This window comes from Thalassophryne amazonica, chromosome 1 (assembly GCF_902500255.1).
Source record: "Thalassophryne amazonica chromosome 1, fThaAma1.1, whole genome shotgun sequence".
Taxonomy (NCBI): Eukaryota; Metazoa; Chordata; class Actinopteri; order Batrachoidiformes; family Batrachoididae; genus Thalassophryne; species Thalassophryne amazonica.
In genome coordinates this window covers 172,599,538-172,619,217 of record NC_047103.1, presented here as the reverse complement: position 1 = coordinate 172,619,217, position 19,680 = coordinate 172,599,538, and the positions used below count along the sequence as shown (strand labels likewise).

The window sequence follows — 19,680 nt, the reverse complement described above, 5'->3', positions numbered from 1 at the left end:
AACCTGTGTATGACACCCTGTGCAATATTTACACTTGTGCATGTGCAAATGAGTGTACTGGGCAACATGCAGTACAACCCAGTACTGTAATGTACAATTACAACCAGGCACTGGAGCACTTTGCACGTAGCACTTGTCACTTTAATACAGAACCTTTGCACCTCAGTCACCCATCAGTAAACTCTTTTGGTTCCTCCACCTGTTGGCTGCTATTAACTATCAGTTATTGCTACTTTGAATTGTAAATATTTGTATGTGTATTCTGTTTTAACTGTTTTTCTGTCATGATTAATTTACTTTGGTATGTTGTATGGTCTTAGGCTGTTTTTTAAACATTTTTTTTTTTTTCCTCATTGGCACTCAGACGCACTAACCTTGGACAGGAAGGAGCAAGATGGCGCCAGCGATGCGCACTGCGAAACGTCTCTCTGCCCTACTTGGACTATTTATTGTTTTATTACATGTATGGATCCAGAACGCTACAGCTGTAATTGTATATGATCACCAATCACTTCTAAATATTTGAACATCATATGAGGCACTTTTTAATCATGGCTTGAAACAGCATGATTCCACAAACTGTCCTCCCCTCGCATCTATTCCGACGTGCCTACGAAGGCTCTCCTGGGCAGGAGAAGGGGAAAGAGAGGCGGCGTCCTTGTTCGGGTAAGGGCCTACCTGAGAGCTTATGGTGGTGATTTTTCGTCCTTGTCGGGGCGAGCAGCAGAGGCCCGTATGTGGTGGATCACTCCATTGGCCCCGGATAGATGCGGCCCCATGGATCACCTGCATCCGCCCGTGTGTTGGTTCGTCCCCCGGCAGTCGAGAGCAGGCAAGTGGGGTGTGGACTGGGGAAACATCCGCGTGCTCGCCCGTGCTAAAACTCCTCGCATCGAGCACACCACACTCCGTTTGGCGCTGTTAAACTGCCGGTCGGGCACCAACAAAACCTTCCTTCTTAATGACTTTTTTGCCTCTAAAAAACTGGATTTTATGTTCCTGACGGAGACATGGCTGCAAGTGGGTGAGTGCTCGGCCTTCTCTGGGCTGCACATATTTTAGTGCGCTCGTAATTCTGGAAAAGGTGGAGGGCTTGCAACAGTTTTAAATCCAGCCTTCACTGCTGTCGCTCTCCTTCTGAACTCTTCTCGAGTTTTGAAATACAACTGTTAAAACTCCAGACAAACCCACTTGTCCTTTGCGCGCTCATCTATCGCCCCCCTAAGTTCAACAAGCACTTTATACAAGAGTTTTCAGATTTCCTGGCAGGAATCGTAACCACCACTGACTGTTTGTTGATTGTGGGTGATTTTAATATTCATATTTGTTGTGACAATAAGCCTCTGGTCAAGGACTTTTTTAATGTGATTGATTCTTTTAATCTCACCCAGTGGGTTAGTGGTCCCACGCATGAAAAGGGGCATACATTAGATCTTATTCTTTCTTTTGGCCTCAATGTTCAATTCGAGGAGATATGTGACTGTCAGATCTCAGATCATCTGCCGATTTTATTCAATTTAGCTCTTCCAGGCTCAGTGGAAAAGCGGGACCTCTCTGTGTGCACAAAGCGCGCGTTAAACTCTCAATCTGTGGAGCAATTTACGAGCGCGTTTCTGGCCACTGTGCCCTCCTCACTTTGTGACCCGAGTGCTTTGAACTGTGAGGAGCTTCTTATTTTATTTAATTCTGTCTGCACAGAAGCGTTAGACTCTGTTGCTCCACTTGTGACCAAGCGCTCCAGGTCTGCGTTGGAGCCGTGGCACAATGAGACTACTCGTGCGCACAGACGCGAATGCAGGCGCGCGGAGCGTAAATGGAAGAAGGACCATTTGCATGTTTCCCTGGGAATATTTCGTCTTGTGGATTACCAAGAAGCTGTTAAGTCAGCAAAAGCCCAGTTTGTGTCAAATTTTATTGCAAATAACACTCACAGGCCTCAGGTCCTTTTTAATGTACTGAATCGTCTGATTAACCCAGAATCTAAATCTGGTCTTGTGCTGTCTGACTCACTGTGCGACAGCTTTTTGTCATTCTTTGTTGAAAAAGTGTCACAAATCAGGGCTTCGATCTCAGTGTCTCACTCTAATGATTTTAATTTAAACACTGAGTGCACTTCGGCCTTTGCCGAGTTTCAGCCTCTATATTTAACTGAATTGCTCAAAGTGGTTCAGCAATTAAGACCTTCCAATTGTCTTTTTGATTCTGTTCCCGCACGATTTTTAACAAGTGTTATTTCTGTCCTTGGGCCATACATTTTAAATGTTATGAATGTTTCTCTTTTATCTGGTTGTGTTCCAGGAGTTTTAAAACATGCTGTAGTTCAGCCTCTCCTCAAAAAGCCCACCTTGGATCCTAATATTCTTGCCGATTATAGGCCTGTTTCAAAGTTGCCATTCTTAGCTAAAATCCTTGAGAAAATTGTCTACGATCAGTTTCAGTCTCATTTGGATTCTAATGGCATTTTTGAAAAATTCCAGTCTGGCTTCAAATCACTTCGTAGTACTGAAACAGCACTGTTGAAGGTTTTAATGATCTCCTTTTAATTGTTGACTCTGGTTGCTCTGGGATTTTAGTTTTACTGGATTTGACTGCAGCCTTTGACATGGTTGATCACTGTATTTTACTGTCCCGTCTGGAGTATTATGCAGGTTTTAAAGGCACAGCACTGGAGTGGTTCAGATCTTATCTTAGAGACCGTAGTTTCTCTGTGCACCTTGGGCCACACCAGTCCAGCTCAGCACCCTTAAATTATGGTGTTCCACAAGGCTCTGTTTTGGGTCCTGCTCTTTTTTCACTATATATGTTGCCACTTGGCACCATATTCAGAAAATACAACTTGGCCTTTCATTTTTATGCTGATGGCCTGCAAATCTATCTGCCACTTAAGCTCCCATCAAATTCTCTTACTATTTTGGTAAATTGTCTGCAGGAAGTGAAAACTTGGTTGGCTCAAAACTTTCTAATTCTCAATGAGAATAAAACTGAAATAGTTTGTTTTGGCCCTGCATGGTCATCTGGTTCATGTGATGTGCTTGGTCCTTTGTCTTTCTGTGTGCATGATTCTGTCAGAAATTTGGGGGTTATTTTTGACAGCTCCTTCAAAATGGACAAGCAAATTAATTCTGTGGTAAAGGCCAGTTTCTACCAACTTAGAATTTTGAGAAAAGTGAAGGCTTACCTCCCAGCGTGTGATTTTGAGCGAGTTATTCATTTGCTTATAACATCTCGTTTAGATTATTGTAACTCACTCTACTGTGGACTGGACCAGTCGTCTCTAAAGCGTCTGCAGCAGGTTCAGAATGCTGCTGCACGACTGCTCACGGGGATGAGGAAACGAGAGCACATCACCCCTGTGTTAGCCTCGCTCCATTGGCTTCCAGTCTCATTTAGGATTGATTTTAAGATCCTGCTGCTTGTGTTCAAGTGTTTAAATGGTTTGGCTCCAGAATACCTCTCTGAGCTTTTGACTCCTTATGTTCCGGTCAGATCAGTGAGGTCAGAAAGCCAGCTGTTATTAAATGTGCCCAGATCTCGATTAAAAACTCGAGGTGATCGGGCTTTTTCGGTGGCTGCGCCTAAACTCTGGAACAGTTTGCCTTTGCACATCAGAGCTGCTCCAACTCTAGAGTCTTTTAAATCTGTTCTTAACACTCATTTTTATGCTTTGGCTTTTAATACAATTTAAGCTGTATGTGTCTGGTTTTATGTGTTTTTGTATATTTTGGAATTTTAATGTTCTGTTTTGGTGGTATGGTTTTTGATATTGTTTTTACTGTGAAGCACTTTGGGCAGCTGCTGTTGTTGTAAATGTGCTATATAAATAAAATTGACATTGACATTGTTTCTGGCTGGCTGGTGTGGCTTAGGCTGTTTGTAGTCTTACACACCTCTCTGCAGCTTCTCTCCCCCTGCCATCCCCTCATTACCCCATCCCCGTAGAGACGGTGCCTGCTCCCAGACCACCAATAACCAGCAAAAATCTATTTAAGCATAAAAATTCAAAAAGAAAAAATAATATAGCACCTTCAACTGCACCACAGACTAAAACAGTTAAATGTGGTCTATTAAACATTAGATCTCTCTCTTCTAAGTCCCTGTTAGTAAATGTTGTTGTCATCCAAATTGGAAAGTCCCAAAAACCAGTTTTATTTGTTGCTATCTATCGCCCACCTGGTCGTTACTGTGAGTTTCTCTGTGATTTTCAGACCTTTTGTCTGACTTAGTGCTTAGCTCAGATAAGATAATTATAGTGGGCGATTTTAACCTTCCACATAGAGCTGAGAATGACAGCCTCAACACTGCATTTAATCTATTATTAGACTCAATGGCTTTGCTCAAAATGTGAATGAGCCCCCCACCACTTTAACCATACTTTAGATCTGTGTTTTGACTTATGGTATGGAAATTGAAGACTTAACAGTATTCCCTGAAAACCCCCTTCTGTCTGAATCATTCTTAATAACATTTACATTTACTCTGATGGACTAACCCAGCAGTGGGGAATAAGTTTCATACAGTAGAAGTCTTTCGGAAAGCGCTGTAACTAGGTTTAAGGATATAATTCCTTCTTTGTTATGTTGTTCAATGCCATATACCAACACAGTGCAGAGTAGCTACCTAAACTCTGTGAGTGAGATAGATTATCTCATCAATAGTTTTACATCCTCATTGAGCACAACTTTGGATGCTGTAGCTCCTCTGAAAAAGAGAGCCTTAAATCAGAAGTGCTGACTCCGTGGTATAACTCACAAACTCGCAGCTTAAAGCAGATAACCCGTAAGGTTGGAGAGGAAATGGCGTCTCACTAATTTAGAAGATCTTCACTTAGCCTGGAAAAAGAGTCTGTTGCTCTATAAAAAAGCCCTCCGTAAAGCTAGGACATCTTACTACTCATCACTAATTGAAGAAAATAAGAACAACCCCAGGTTTCTTTTCAGCACTGTAGCCAGGCTGACAAAGAGTCAGGGCTCTGTTGAGCCGAGTATTCCTTTAACTTTAACTACTTTAACTTTGACTTCATGACTTTCTTTGCTAATAAAATTTTAACTATTAGAGAAAAAATTACTCATAACCATCCCAAAGACATATCGTTATCTTTGGCGCTTTCAGTGATGCCGGTATTTGGTTAGACTCTTTCTCTCCGATTGTTCTGTCTGAGTTATTTTCATTAGTCACTTCCTCCAAACCATCAACATGTCTATTAGACCCCATTCCTACCAGGCTGCTCAAGGAAGCCCTACCTTTAATTAATGCTTTGATCTTAATGCTTAGATCAATCTATCTTTATTAGTTGGCTATGTACCACAGGCTTTTAAGGTGGCAGTAATTAAAGCATTACTAAAAAGCCATCACTTGACCCAGCTTATCTTAGCTAATTATAGGCCAATCTCCAACCTTTCCTTTTCTCTCAAAATTCTGAAAGGGTAGTTGTAAAACAGCTAACTGATCATCTGCAGAGGAATGGTCTATTTGAAGAGTTTCACTCAGGTTTTACAATTCATCATAGTACAGAAACAGCATTAGTGAAGGTTACAAATGATCTTCTTATGGCCTCAGACAGTGGACTCATCTCTGTGCTTGTTCTGTTAGACCTCAGTGCTGCTTTTGATACTGTTGACCATAAAATTTTTATTACAGAGATTAGAGCATGCCATAGGTATTAAGGCACTGCGCTGTGGTGGTTCGAATCATATTTATCAATAGATTACAATTGTTCATGTAAATCTCAGAGTGATGCTGAAGAGAACTAATTCATGCATTTATTTCCTCTAGGCTGGACTATTGTAATTCATTATATCAGGTTGTGCTAAAAGTTCCTTGAAAAGCCTTCATCCATCCATCCATCCATCCATCCGTCCATCTCCATTCTCTTCCGCTTTATCCGGAGTCGGGTCGCGGGGGCAGCAGCTCAAGCAAAGCCGCCCAGACCTCCCGATCCACACACATCTCCCCCAGCTCTTCTGGGGGAACCCCAAGGCATTCCCAAGCCAGCCGAGAGATGTAGTCCCTCCAGCGTGTCCTGGGTCTTCCCGGGGCCTCCTCTAGTGGGACGTGCCCGGAAACACCTCTCCAGCGAGGCGTCCAGGGGGCATCCGGAAAAGATGCCACGAGCCACCTCCAACTGACTCCCTTTTTGATGTGGAGGAGCAGCGGCTCGACTCCGAGCTCCTCCCGAGTGACCAAGCTCCTCACCCTATCTTTAAGGAAGCGCCCAGCCACCCTGCGGAGGAAACTCATCTCGGCCGCTTGTACTCGCGATGTTGTTCTTTCGGTCATGAGCCAAATCTCATGACCATAGGTGAGGATCGGTACGTAGCTCGATCGGTAAATCGAGAGCTTTGCCCCCCTACTCAGCTCTCTCTTCACCACGACGGTCCGATACAGCGACCGCATCACTGCAGACGCTGCACCGATCCGTCTATCGATCTCACGCTCCATCTGTCCCTCACTAGTGAACAAGACCCCGAGATACTTAAACTCCTCCACTTGAGGCAAGGACACTCCACCGACCTGAAGAGGGCAAAGCACCTTTTTCCGGTCGAGAACCATGGCCTTGGATTTGGAGGTGCTGATTTTCATCCCGGACGCTTCACACTCGGCTGCAAACCGTCCCAGTGCACGCTGAAGGTCCTGATTTGACGAAGCCAACAGAACCACATCATCCGCAAACAGCAGAGACGAGATTCTGTGGTTCCCAAACCAGACCCCCTCTACACCCTGGCTGCGCCTAGAAATTCTGTCCATAAAAATAATGAAAAGCCTTCAGTTAATTCAAAATGCTGCAGCTAGAGTACTGACAGGGACTAGAAGGAGAGAGCATATTTCACCCATATTGGCCTCTCTTCATTGGCTTCCTGTTAATTCTAGAATAGAATTTAAAATTCTTCTTCTTACTTATAAGGTTTTGAATAATCAGGTCCCATCTTATCTTAGGGACCTCATAGTACCATATCACCCCATAGAGCGCTTCGCTCTCAGACTGCAGGCTTACTTGTAGTTCCTAGGGTTTGTAAGAGTAGAATGGGAGGCAGAGCCTTCAGCTTTCAGGCTCCTCTCCTGTGGAACCAGCTCCCAATTCAGATCAGGGAGACAGACACCCTCTCTACTTTAAGATTAGGCTTAAAACTTTCCTTTTTGCTAAAGCTTATAGTTAGGGCTGGATCAGGTGACCCTGAACCATCCCTTAGTTATTATGCTGCTATAGACTTAGACTGCTGGGGGGTTCCCATGATGCACTGAGTGTTTCTTTCTCTTTTTGCTCTGTATGCACCACTCTGCATTTAATCATTAGTGATCGATCTCTGCTCCCCTCCACAGCATGTCTTTTTCCTGGTTCTCTCCCTCAGCCCCAACCAGTCCCAGCAGAAGACTGCCCCCTCTCTGAGCCTGGTTCTGCTGGAGGTTTCTGTTGTGTGTGGGCCGCCAGAAGAGGAGGTACTGCTGGCCCACCACCAGTGGGCGCCCTGCCTGAAGTGCGGGCTTCAGGCACGAGAGGGCGCTGCCGCCACGGACACAGCCGGGGGTGACAGCTGTCACTCATTACCTCTTGACAGCTGTCACCCATCTACTCAACATCATCTCACTCCATAAAGACCAGACGTCATCTCCACCTCGTTGCCGAGATATCGTACTTCATTGGAGGTAATATCCTCAGCCGTTTGTGTGGTACAATATAATTTGTATATTGTGAGTGTTTGCAGGAGTACCGGTACCTCTGTCGGTGGAAGCTGAGAGAGTGCTGGACGGCACTCTTTTCCCCTGAGGAATCACTGCGGTACTCAGCAAGATATTGAGTGAGAGGTGGAGGTGGCATTCCCACCGTTGTTGTTACGGGGTGTACACACACCCACACTTGACTGTGTTTGTTCTTGCCAGCAGTACCAGATCCGACAGTCGGGGACGGTGATCACCTGGGAATTCGGGACTTGGCGGCTCCAGTATTCACCAGGTTCGGTGGCGGCGGAAATCGTGTGGTTCCGGCTCTTCTCAGGACAGACGTCTTCTATCCTTGAGCCTGCCCACACGTCACCGTTTGTGGATTGACTGTAATCATATTCTGAGATTGTCTGTATGTTCGTTGTGCTCCTTCACAACATTAAATTGTTAATTTTTTGGCTCATCTATTGACCGTCTCATTTGTGCTCCCTGTTGTGGGTCCGTGTCACTACACTTTCACAACAGTTTTTCCTGTTAAAGGGCGTTTTTCCTTCCCACTGTCGCCAAGTGCTTGCTCACAGGGGGGGTCGTTTTTGACCGTTGGGGTTTTCTGTAATTATTGTATGGCTTTTGCCTTACAATATAAAGCGCCTTGGGGTGACTGCTTGTTGTGATTTGGCGCTATATAAATAAAATTGATTGATTGATTGATTGATTCTGTGTTAAGCCCCGGTCACAAACCACCGTGCCTTTTTTTTCGCCATACGTTTTCTGCGGATGCCACGGCCACTACATTTTTGTGAAAACGTACGGAGGCAGTAGCAAGAGGAAGGAGAGAGTACGTTTAACGCACGTCTCTAGGAGTGTAATGATAAAGAGAGTTGACAATAAAGCAGTGTGTGTGTGTGTGTGTGTTATGAGTGGGACCGGAGCGGCAGGTGTTTTTCGGTGTCGGCGATGCATGAGCATGTCCAGCCTGTTAGTGAAAAATCACACAAGGTGTGAAACACTGATGGAATATATTCACTACACACGTGATTACCAGCTTTTTAAATTTCAACTTAATTCTGATTTATATATGTGTATCACAATCTTCAAGATCTGATACCTACAATTTAATTCCATAGTATGTGATGAGTAGCCTACTGCCTCCATACGGATTTGGTTAATTCAATAGTAATTGAATGAAAATGTGCCGCTTTGAATCCGTACTGAGGCAGTACTCACAACATGCGTCATCTGTACTGCTGGTGAATCCGCAGCCTGACCGCAGTGAAAGTTCTGCATGCACTAAAACCTCTACGGCGTGTCTGCGTGTGTCTGTGTGCTCCTAAATTTGTACTGAGGCAGTACTTACGACATATGGATCTTAAATTTAGCCCACGTTTTTGCAAGTAGACTGCACGCACGTGCAAGTACGGCGGGTTGTGACCACGGCTTTATTGGGACTACGGATGGAAATTAGCATCCTGCTCTAATCCATCATATTTACATGTAACTATGTTCATTAATATGCATTGTCCCATTTCAAATATATATATATATATATATATATATATATATATATATATATATATATATATATATATATATATATGTCTCTGAAAGCCTGGCTCTCAGACTCAGGCTCCTCACTCAGCTCCTCAAGTGCTGCAGTGTCCATTGATAACACAAACATCACAACATCATCCACAAAGTTAAAGTCCGTAAACCTTTCATCATCATTGAAGGCACCCAAACCACTGATTTCCACAACCCAACCCAACATCGAGTCCAACACACAGTCCCTGCAAGCACTGAGCAGTGTAGGAGCCACAACACATCACTGAGGAACCCCAGAAGTCACTGTAAAGAAGTCATAGACTCCATCCCTGCTGTGTACAGCACTCACAGGGTCGGTGTATAAGCTGGATCTGATGGGGATCCCATAAATCCCAGAATGTTCCGAAGAGCAGCACGCTCAGCTGAATCAAACGCTTTGACAAAATCAACATAGGCTGTGAAGAAGTACTGCCAATTCTTGCGCCTGTGTTCAGTGGCTCCTCTCAGAGCTGGGTTGCAGTCTGTGGTTGACATATTCTGAGTGTGAAGCCAGTACTGTTGTGGTCATTGAGCAGGAGGCAACTGGGACTAAATCCTGTTGAGAATAATCCTTGTAAGCACCTTTCCCGGCACAGAGACCAGTGTCATACCCCTGTCGTTGCTGTTATCCAGGCGATCACGCTTTCGTTTCCCAATTGGGACAAATCCTTTCTTATCATTCATAGAGATGATAACCATCTGCTCGACTGAAACAAAGATTGTTTGCAATGTCAGGACAGCAGCACATCTACCCTCCTGGAGGAGCTCAGTTGTTTCATGGCCTTCTCACTACCATCTGCTGTTTTCCCAGCTGACTCAAGAATCAGGCACAAGGACCCTGTTTTTTCTCACCTGTTTTGACATTAATATAGAGTGAACCAAAGTGACAGAGGAAAGAGGCAAATCTCTTCTGGCGCATTCCTTGACTCTGAAACATTATTGATCACACTTGTTTTGATGTTTGTTGGAACCACTTTGGGTGAACCTGTTTCAGGTTGTCCACGCTGGCTCAGTGGGCACCGGCACTGCTTTCGGTAACCGCGTGGATGCGTTTGTTTCAGGCCTCAGGGCAGCTCGGTGGCCCACGTGGAGTCCGTGCTACAGCAGCTGGAGGAATCTCACGTTCAGCTGGAGGAACTTTTCCACCAGAAGAAGATCCGACTAGATGTTTACCTGCAGGTCCGAATCCTGCAGCAGTGCACACTGGAGGTACACAGTGTTTGGTTTTGAAGTTAGGAACGTTTCCCCAAACCATGCTTTAGTTTTACTTCCTCTCTGTTAAACATATCACACATTTGTTTCCTAGGTAACTGGAGAGATGGACACGTGGAAGCAAGACCTCCAGAAACAGTCCCAGGACTTTTCGGCTGAGAAGCTGGCATCAACACGGCTACCCGATGCAAACCATGACAAGCTAACTCAAGACAAACTGGCACTGGTCCAGTCAAGGTTGGTGGAATCCAGCCCTGAGGCGCTAACGCTAGCACAGCAGCGTATCCACAGGTAAAGACCGGCGAGTGATGACATCATGTTAATGTGTAGAAAAGGACTCATGGTGCTTCTGCATTTTGACTGAATGTCTGTGGCAGCTTTGACTGACTAATTGATCTGCAGACACATGGAGCGGAGGCTGGCCATGAACAATATGATCTATGAGATCATCCAGCAAGGTCATGATCTTCAGCAGTACATCACTGAGGTCCAGGCCTCAGGTGAGTATCTACGTTACCGATGCCACTCTTCTGTAGTCCTGTCAGGGTTTACTTATCTTCAAAGTAGATTCAGATGTCCCTGATTGAGTTCTAGAAGATCTTTGATGGTTCTTGAAGTACTTTCAGTGGCCCCTAATGGAATTTCATTATGTATTTAAGGGGATTCTGAAGTTATGGATGGGAATTCTGAACCCTGACAGGGTTGTCCTGGTCTTGAATGGGTTGCAGATGTCCTGGATGGGATTTTAACGTATCTAGAGAGAGATTCAGGTGTATCTGAGCATTGTGTTGGTTCTTCAGGCACCCTCAGAGGTCATTGAGTGTCTGTCAGTGGTCCTGAATGGGATTTGTTAGACACTGAGGCAAATTAAGAGGTACCTGAAGGGGCTCCAGTGATCATGACAAGTTTCAAGAGTCCCAGGTGGGGATGTGTAACGACCTTGTAGCAGATTCACATGTCCTCAGGGGGATGAAGCTGGTTTGAGTCAAAGACAGAGGTCCTTGATGGGGTCTTACTGTCCTCAAGAAATATTTAGAGGTTCCAGGGGGAATCCCTGTGGTCCTGAGAGGGATCTAAAAGTCATACTTTGGATTTTGGTGTTTTCCCAAAATCCAAAGCTGCAAGATATAACACCAGCACAATCCACGCGACAGTGTGGACTCAGTCTGGTCGCTTCAGTCACACACGGATGATATTTGGGGGAGGAAGAGCAGAGCACAATGGGAAGAGGAGGAAAGGGGGATGAGGTTGCCACGGAAACTATCCTCTGAAGCATACAGCAGGTCCCCATGGAAACCAGCATTCCAAATTTACCATGTGCACAAACACAAGTGAACACAGACGTCCATGCACACGTACACATGAACGGAGCTTAACACACAGCTGTGTCTCTGTACTTGTGAGGACCTTCATTGATGCAAACCCCAAAATATCCTCAGTGTCCTCAGTCGAAAAAACACGCATGACCAAATCTGCTCCTGGAGAGCTGCTTCCCTGCATGGGTTCACATCTCTGTTCCAATCACACCCGCTTATTGATAGTAACACCCGTGTTTCACAGCTTTTGATTGGCTGAGCACACGGAATTGATGTCATTAATTGTGGGTATTAAATGTGGCAAATTTTTTTAAGAAAACTAAGTTTAAGAGCCCTGGACCTGACAACATCTGTGGCAAAGTATTAAAAACTTCAGCTGAGCTGCATAAAGTATCCAAGCTTTGGAAACCTTCAGTTATTGTTCCAGAAGCAAAGTGTGGCTCCCCCAAAGTACTCAGTGATTTCAGGCCTGTAGCTCTGACTTCTTTAGTGATGAAGACTTTTGAGAAGATCATCAAGTTGGAAATTTTATTGCATGTTGAACAACACCTCGACCCTTTGCTGTTTACATACAGAGCAGAACATTATGCACTTTTTGTTCAGGCATCTTGAGGGGCAGAAGACACGTCAGACTCTTATTCATAGACGTTTCCTCAGCATTTAATACCATCCAACCTTTCTGCTTGCTGATAGGTTCCTCCATCATTTTAAACGTGATCCTCACCTGATTAGTTGGATAACTGACTTTTTAACTCACAGGTCACAGTGTGTGAGAGTTCACGGTGTTCTTTCTCATGTGCTCTCCTCTTCCACTGGCTCTCCTCAGGGTTGCTGCTCTTTATTTTCTACACTAATGAGTGTCGTAGCAGCTTCAGTCACACACACATCTTACAGTTTGCGGATGATACGTTATTATTAGTCTCCTTCAGGGAGATGAGCAGGACCATGGGCCTGCTGTTGATGACTTTGTTTCTTGGTGTGTGAGTCTTCTCTGGAGTTGAATGTGTCAAAAACTAAAGATACTGATTTTAGGAAGTCTACCTCTTTTCCATCACCATCTGTTAATCAAAGGTGCTGATGTTGAGATGGTGGAGAGCTACAAATATCTGGGTGTGGTCTTTGATAATAAACTTTGCTTTGAACCTCATGCTGATGTTATCTCCAAAAAGGTTCAGCAAAGATTGTTCTTTTTGAGGAAGATGAGAACCTTCCATGTTTCTTCTGAGATGATGACTCATGATGATGATGTTTTATTGAATCTGTTTTAACTTTTTGTATTGTTTCATAGTTTGGAAACTTGAACTGTTCCAATAAGAGTCGTCTCTGTAGTCTTGTTGAAACTGCTGGAAAAGTCTCAGGGAGTCAGCAGGCCGGGGTAACGTCTATCTATAACAAACTGTCCTGAGGAAGCCCAATGCTATTCTGGATTGTCCTAATCTCCCACTGAAAAAGAGGTTGAGCTTTTGTCTTCAGGTCATTGTTTTAGGGTCCTATGAGGAGGATTAAAAGATTTCAGGGCTCGTTTATCCACAGTGCAATTTTATTACTTAATGGCAATTAGTCCTTAGGTGCTTTTGTTTTCTTGCACAACTTTTGCTTATTTGCACATCCACACTTTTTGCAATACTTTGTAGTGTTTTTTTGGCATGAACTCTGGACTGAACATTTGACATTTGATAGTGATTTTCTGTGTATGGTGCTTTTTTTTTAGATTGTATTGTTTTTATTGTGTCTGGTTTTTGACTATTAATTGGGTCTTATTCTCACTGTTAATATTGTCATTGTGTACCTTGTCTTTTGTGTGCTTTGCTGCAACACTCATTTCCCTTAACGGGAAAATAAAGAAATTCTGATTCTGATTCTGGGTGGAGTTAAGATGCAATGATGTGATAGGAAGGCCTCGCGCCAGGACCACAGAGACGTGCACGCCATGTTACACAGTGTCCAGAATATCTGCATTACGAACATGCAAACCTTGCAGCTTGAGTGGACTCACATCACATGATGTCCAGGAGACAAACACAGAGCCCCGGAGTTAGCAGAGCCAAAGATAAACATAAGAAACACGAATGCGAATGCACGACATATAAAATCATTCCCACAGGTTGATTAATTTATCCGTATGACATAAATACTGAAATAAGTTTTGCAGCACACTGAGCCAACAAAATCTTCTAATTGTATTTGTGTGTTTGCTGTTATCCACTTAAACACCCAGTAATAACTGGAACTACCTGTTTTTTTAATCTCAATTCTCTGCACACAACTGAAAAGTTGCAGATGTTTTATCATGTGAACGCAAACTAATCAAATGTGAGAAATAACTGGACCCTGTAGGGAGACTGGAGACTTTTGGGGACTCAATAAAACACGGCCTTGTTACGGTTTCATTGTTGTGCTTCAAGCCCGGCCTGAAAACCTGTGCAGCGCCACACAGATACAGGTGCAGCTTCACCGCACAGGTACAGGTGCAGCTTCACCGTACAGGTACACCTTCACCGCACAGGTACAGGTGCAGCTTCACCGCACAGGTACAGGTGCAGCTTCACCGTACAGGTACACCTTCACCGCACAGGTACAGGTGCAGCTTCACCGCACAGGTACAGGTGCAGCTTCACCGTACAGGTACACCTTCACCGCACAGGTACAGGTGCAGCTTCACCGCACAGGTACAGGTACACCTTCACCGTACAGGTACACCTTCACCGCACAGGTACAGGTGCAGCTTCACCGTACAGGTACACCTTCACTGCACAGGTACAGGTGCAGCTTCACCGTACAGATACAGGTGCAGCTTCACCACACAGGTACAGGTGCAGCTTCACCGTACAGGTACACCTTCACCGCACAGGTACAGGTGCAGCTTCACCGCACAGGTACAGGTACACCTTCACCGTACAGGTACACCTTCACTGCACAGGTACAGGTGCAGCTTCACCGTACAGATACAGGTGCAGCTTCACCACACAGGTACAGGTGCAGCTTCACCGTACAGGTACACCTTCACCACACAGGTACAGGTGCAGCTTCACCGCACAGGTACAGGTGCAGCTTCACCACACAGGTACAGGTGCAGCTTCACCGTACAGGTAAAGGTGCACATATTTATTCTGCAGTTTTGTTGATGTGGCACTGTTGCACCATATTATCATGTGGTGTGGTTTTAGGAAGGAGGAGCAGGGTTGGAGGCTCCATGTCCAAAAACAAGCAGACACGGAGGCTGTGGACAAAATTTCACCGAAATGAAGATGGTGGCAGAAACAATTTGAGGAATCACTCAGATAGTGAGCAGGATTTCAAATTCTGAATGACAACAAACACAAAGTGTAGATTTTAATTTGGAACAGAACTCACAGAACTCTGTAGCGAGCAAATGTTTTAAGGAATATCACAAGAACATGTATCATCAAGAACTAAACACAGTCTTCAGCTTTCTGAACGTTACCACCAACACTCTTAAACCAAGACCACGTCTCATGTTAGATGTAATGTGAAAGTCTGTCGTCTTTTGGAAGCGGATCATGTTTGGAACCTGTGAGTTAGTTCAGGAACATAACTCAGTATCGGCCCACAAAGATTTTAACATCAACCTTAATGTTTTACAAAATTACTCAAGCTGATACTGAGGCAGACATACGACAGACGGATGTGTGTGTGTGTGTGTAAGTCTGATGAGGGTTATGCTCCTCACTCTGCATTGAACATCATAAAGGCCAACCTGTTAATCATAATCAATAACATGTTAATCACCACAGCTTCAGCAGATCCACCTCCTGATGTACGAGTGCTGAACCACAGTGCTGTAATCAGCTTCAACAGCTGATTACAGCCTGTAAACACATCCAGAACTATTCAACACACCATCACACTATTTCCTGGTACCGGTACTGTACCAGTACTGTGCCTGTGGTTATTTGTGTTATTTGTTCTTGTGTGTCAGGTATCGAGCTGTCAGAGGCAGAGGGTGGTCTGTCTGCACAGGTGGAGGAACAGCAGCACATCCTGCAGGACAAACAGAAAGAGCTGCAGCAGATTGCAGATCATACGCACACACACCTGGAACAGAACCTGCAGCTCAGACACCTGCAGAGCCAAGTCAAACAGGTGATGCCCACTGACCTGTAGAGTCAAACAGGTGACGCCCACTGACCTGTAGAGTCAAACAGGTGATGCCCACTGACCTGGAGAGTCAAACAGGTGACGCCCACTGACCTGTAGAGTCAAACAGGTGACGCCCACTGACCTGGAGAGTCAAACTGGTAACACCACCTGACCTGTAGAGTAAAACAGGTAACGCCCACTGACCTGTATAGTCAAACAAGTAACGGCCACTGACCTGTAGAGTCAAACAGGTGATGCCCACTGACCTGTAGAGTCAAACAGGTGACGCCCACTGACCTGTAGAGTCAAACAGGTGATGCCCACTGACCTGTAGAGTCAAACAGGTGACGCCCACTGACCTGGAGAGTCAAACTGGTAACACCACCTGACCTGTAGAGTAAAACAGGTAACGCCCACTGACCTGTATAGTCAAACAAGTAACGGCCACTGACCTGCAGAGTCAAACAGGTAATGTTCACTGACCTGTAGAGTCAAACAGGTGACGGCCACTGACCTGCAGAGTCAAACAGGTAATGTTCACTGACCTGTAGAGACAAACTGGTAGTGCCCACTGACCTGTAGAGACAAACAGGTAATGCCCACTGACCTGTATAGTCAAACAGGTGACGTCCACTGACCTGTAGAGACAAACTGGTGACGTCCACTGACCTGTAGAGACAAACTGGTAGTGCCCACTGACCTGTAGAGACAAACTGGTGGTGCCCACTGACCTGTATAGTCAAACAGGTGACGTCCACTGACCTGTAGAGACAAACTGGTGACGCCCACTGACCTGTAGAGACAAACAGGTGATGTCCACTGACCTGTACAGACAAACTGGTAGTGCCCTCTGACCTGTAGAGACAAACTGGTGGTGCCCACTGACCTGTAGAGTCAAACAGGTGACGTCCACTGACCTGTAGAGACAAACTGGTAGTGCCCACTGACCTGTAGAGTCAAACAGGTGATGTCCACTGACCTGTAGAGACAAACTGGTGGTGCCCACTGACCGGTAGAGTCAAACAGGTGACGTCCACTGACCTGTAGAGACAAACTGGTAGTGCCCACTGATCTGTAGAGTCAAACTGGTGGTGCCCACTGACCTGGAGAGTCAAATAGGTGACACCACCTGACCTGTAGAGTCAAACAGGTAATGCCCAATGACCTGTAGAGTCAAACAGGTGACGCCCACTGACCTGGAGAGTCAAACTGGTAACACCACTGACCTGTAGAGTCAAACAGGTGACGCCCACTGACCTGTAGAGTTAAACTTGTAACGCCCACCGACTTGTAGAGTCAAACATTTAACGCCCACTGACCTGTAGAGTTAAACTTGTAACGTCCACTGACTTGTAGAGTCAAACATTTAACGCCCACTGACCTGTAGAGTAAAACAGGTGACGCCCACTGACCTGTAGAGTTAAACTGGTAACGCCCAGTGACCTGTAGGGTCTAACAGTTAATGCCCACTGACCTGTAGAATAAAACAGGTGACGCCCACTGACCTGTAGAGTCAAACAGGTGACGCCCACTGACCTGGAGAGTCAAATAGGTGACACCACCTGACCTGTAGAGTCAAACAGGTGACACCCACTGACCTGGAGAGTCAAATAGGTGACACCACCTGACCTGTAGAGTCAAACAGGTAACGCCCACTGACCTGGAGAGTCAAATAGGTGACACCACCTGACCTGTAGAGTCAAACAGGTAACGCCCACTGACCTGTAGAATCAAACAGGTAACACCACCTGACCTGTAGAGTCAAACAGTTAACGCCCACTGACCTGTAGAGTCAAACAGGTGACGCCCACTGACCTGGAGAGTCAAATAGGTGACACCACCTGACCTGTAGAGTCAAACAGGTAACGCCCACTGACCTGTAGAGACAAACAGGTAACACCACCTGACCTGTAGAGTCAAACAGTTAACGCCCACTGACCTGTAGAGTCAAACAGGTGACGCCCACTGACCTGTAGAGACAAACAGGTAACACCCACTGACCTGCAGAGTCAAACAGGTAATGCCCACTGACCTGTAGAGTCAAACAGGTAACACCCACTGACCTGTAGAGTCAAACCTGTACAGCCCACTGACCTGTAGAGTCAAACAGGTGACACCCACTGACCTGTAGAGTCAAACAGGTAACACCCACTGACCTGTAGAGTCAAACCTGTACAGCCCACTGACCTGTAGAGTCAAACAGGTGACACCCACTGACCTGTAGAGTCAAACAGGTACAGCCCACTGACTTGTAGAGAAAACTGGTAATGCCCACTGACTTGTAGAGTCAAACAGGTGATGCCCACTGACCTGTAGAGTCAAACCTGTACAGCCCACTGACCTGTAGAGTCAAACAGGTGACACCCACTGACCTGTAGAGTCAAACAGGTACAGCCCACTGACTTGTAGAGAAAACTGGTAATGCCCACTGACCTGTAGAGTCAAACAGGTGACACCCACTGACCTGTAGAGTCAAACAGGTACAGCCCACTGACTTGTAGAGAAAACTGGTAATGCCCACTGACTTGTAGAGTCAAACAGGTGATGCCCACTGACCTGTAGAGTCAAACAGGTGATGCCCACTGACTTGTAGAGATAAACTGGTAATGCCCACTGACCTGTAGAGTCAAACCTGTACAGCCCACTGACCTGTAGAGTCAAACAGGTGACACCCACTGACCTGTAGAGTCAAACAGGTACAGCCCACTGACTTGTAGAGAAAACTGGTAATGCCCACTGACTTGTAGAGTCAAACAGGTGATGCCCACTGACCTGTAGAGTCAAACAGGTGATGCCCACTGACTTGTAGAGATAAACTGGTAATGCCCACTGAGCCGACAGGACAGATTTTGTGATCAGCTGTTTGATTGTGACATCACTGACTTCACCTGTGTGTCTAAGTGCTGATTTGGCTTTGGGACTTTCAGGTGCTGGGTTGGATCTCAGAGGGGGAGGTCATGCTGTCATCCTGCATGTTGAACTCCAGCTGTTTGTCTGAAGCAGAGCAGCTGCAGAGGGAGCATGAGCGCCTCCAGCAGGCCATAGAGGTTATTACATCAGCACAGTCTTATTTTTTTTTTTAATAACAGGAAGCAGTGATTAAATTACTCCTTTGTGTAGTTCTGCCCGATAGACATACGATACCATATGATACGATACAATATGATACGATAAGATACACTTTATTGTCCCCAAAGGAAAATAAAGAAAAAAAAAATCAATAGATACAACAAACAGCACACTGCTTGCATGCCTATAGAATATTCATCAGTATGTCGTGCGTTACCCGTAATATAATATACAGTTAAGACAGCATAATAAAACATAAAAACCAGATTAAAGCAGATAATATGTTAACATGCACACCTTACTTGTACATATGCACATTCACACACACACACACCTACACATATGTAAGTAAGTAAGTAAATTTTATTTATATAGCACCTTTCACAGACAAGAGCCACAAGGTGCTTCACAACATAAAAGCACAGTACACCACACAAAACATCAGACAATGGCTGAGACATAAAAACATAGCATAGGATAACAAAGCAGCCCAAAAGCTAAGCAAAAGCTTGTGTAAAAAAGAAAGTCTTAAGTTGGCTTTTAAAAGTGACGACAGAGTCCAGTGAGCGCAGAGAGAGCGGGAGACCATTCCAAAGCCTGGGAGCAACAGCCTGGAAGGCTCGCTCTCCTCTGGTTGCAAAATGGGTGCAAGGAACCATCAACAGATTTTGGTCCACAGACCTCAAAGCCCTGGCAGGGGCATAAGGCTGGATGTCGCTGTACACTTTCAAAAGAGCCGTTTCCG

The 19,680-nt window shown here is 45.3% G+C and overlaps 1 protein-coding gene across 1 annotated transcript in view; it reads left to right on the top strand.

The window, feature by feature from the left end:
- The window catches only part of LOC117520386 (kalirin-like), a 167,552-nt gene that overhangs the window by 43,396 nt on the left and 104,476 nt on the right, over window positions 1-19,680 (top strand). The window contains 5 exon segments of the mRNA XM_034181767.1: window positions 10,299-10,446; window positions 10,544-10,740; window positions 10,852-10,949; window positions 15,706-15,869; window positions 18,794-18,913. Of these exon segments, the coding sequence (XP_034037658.1) occupies window positions 10,299-10,446; window positions 10,544-10,740; window positions 10,852-10,949; window positions 15,706-15,869; window positions 18,794-18,913 (727 nt within the window).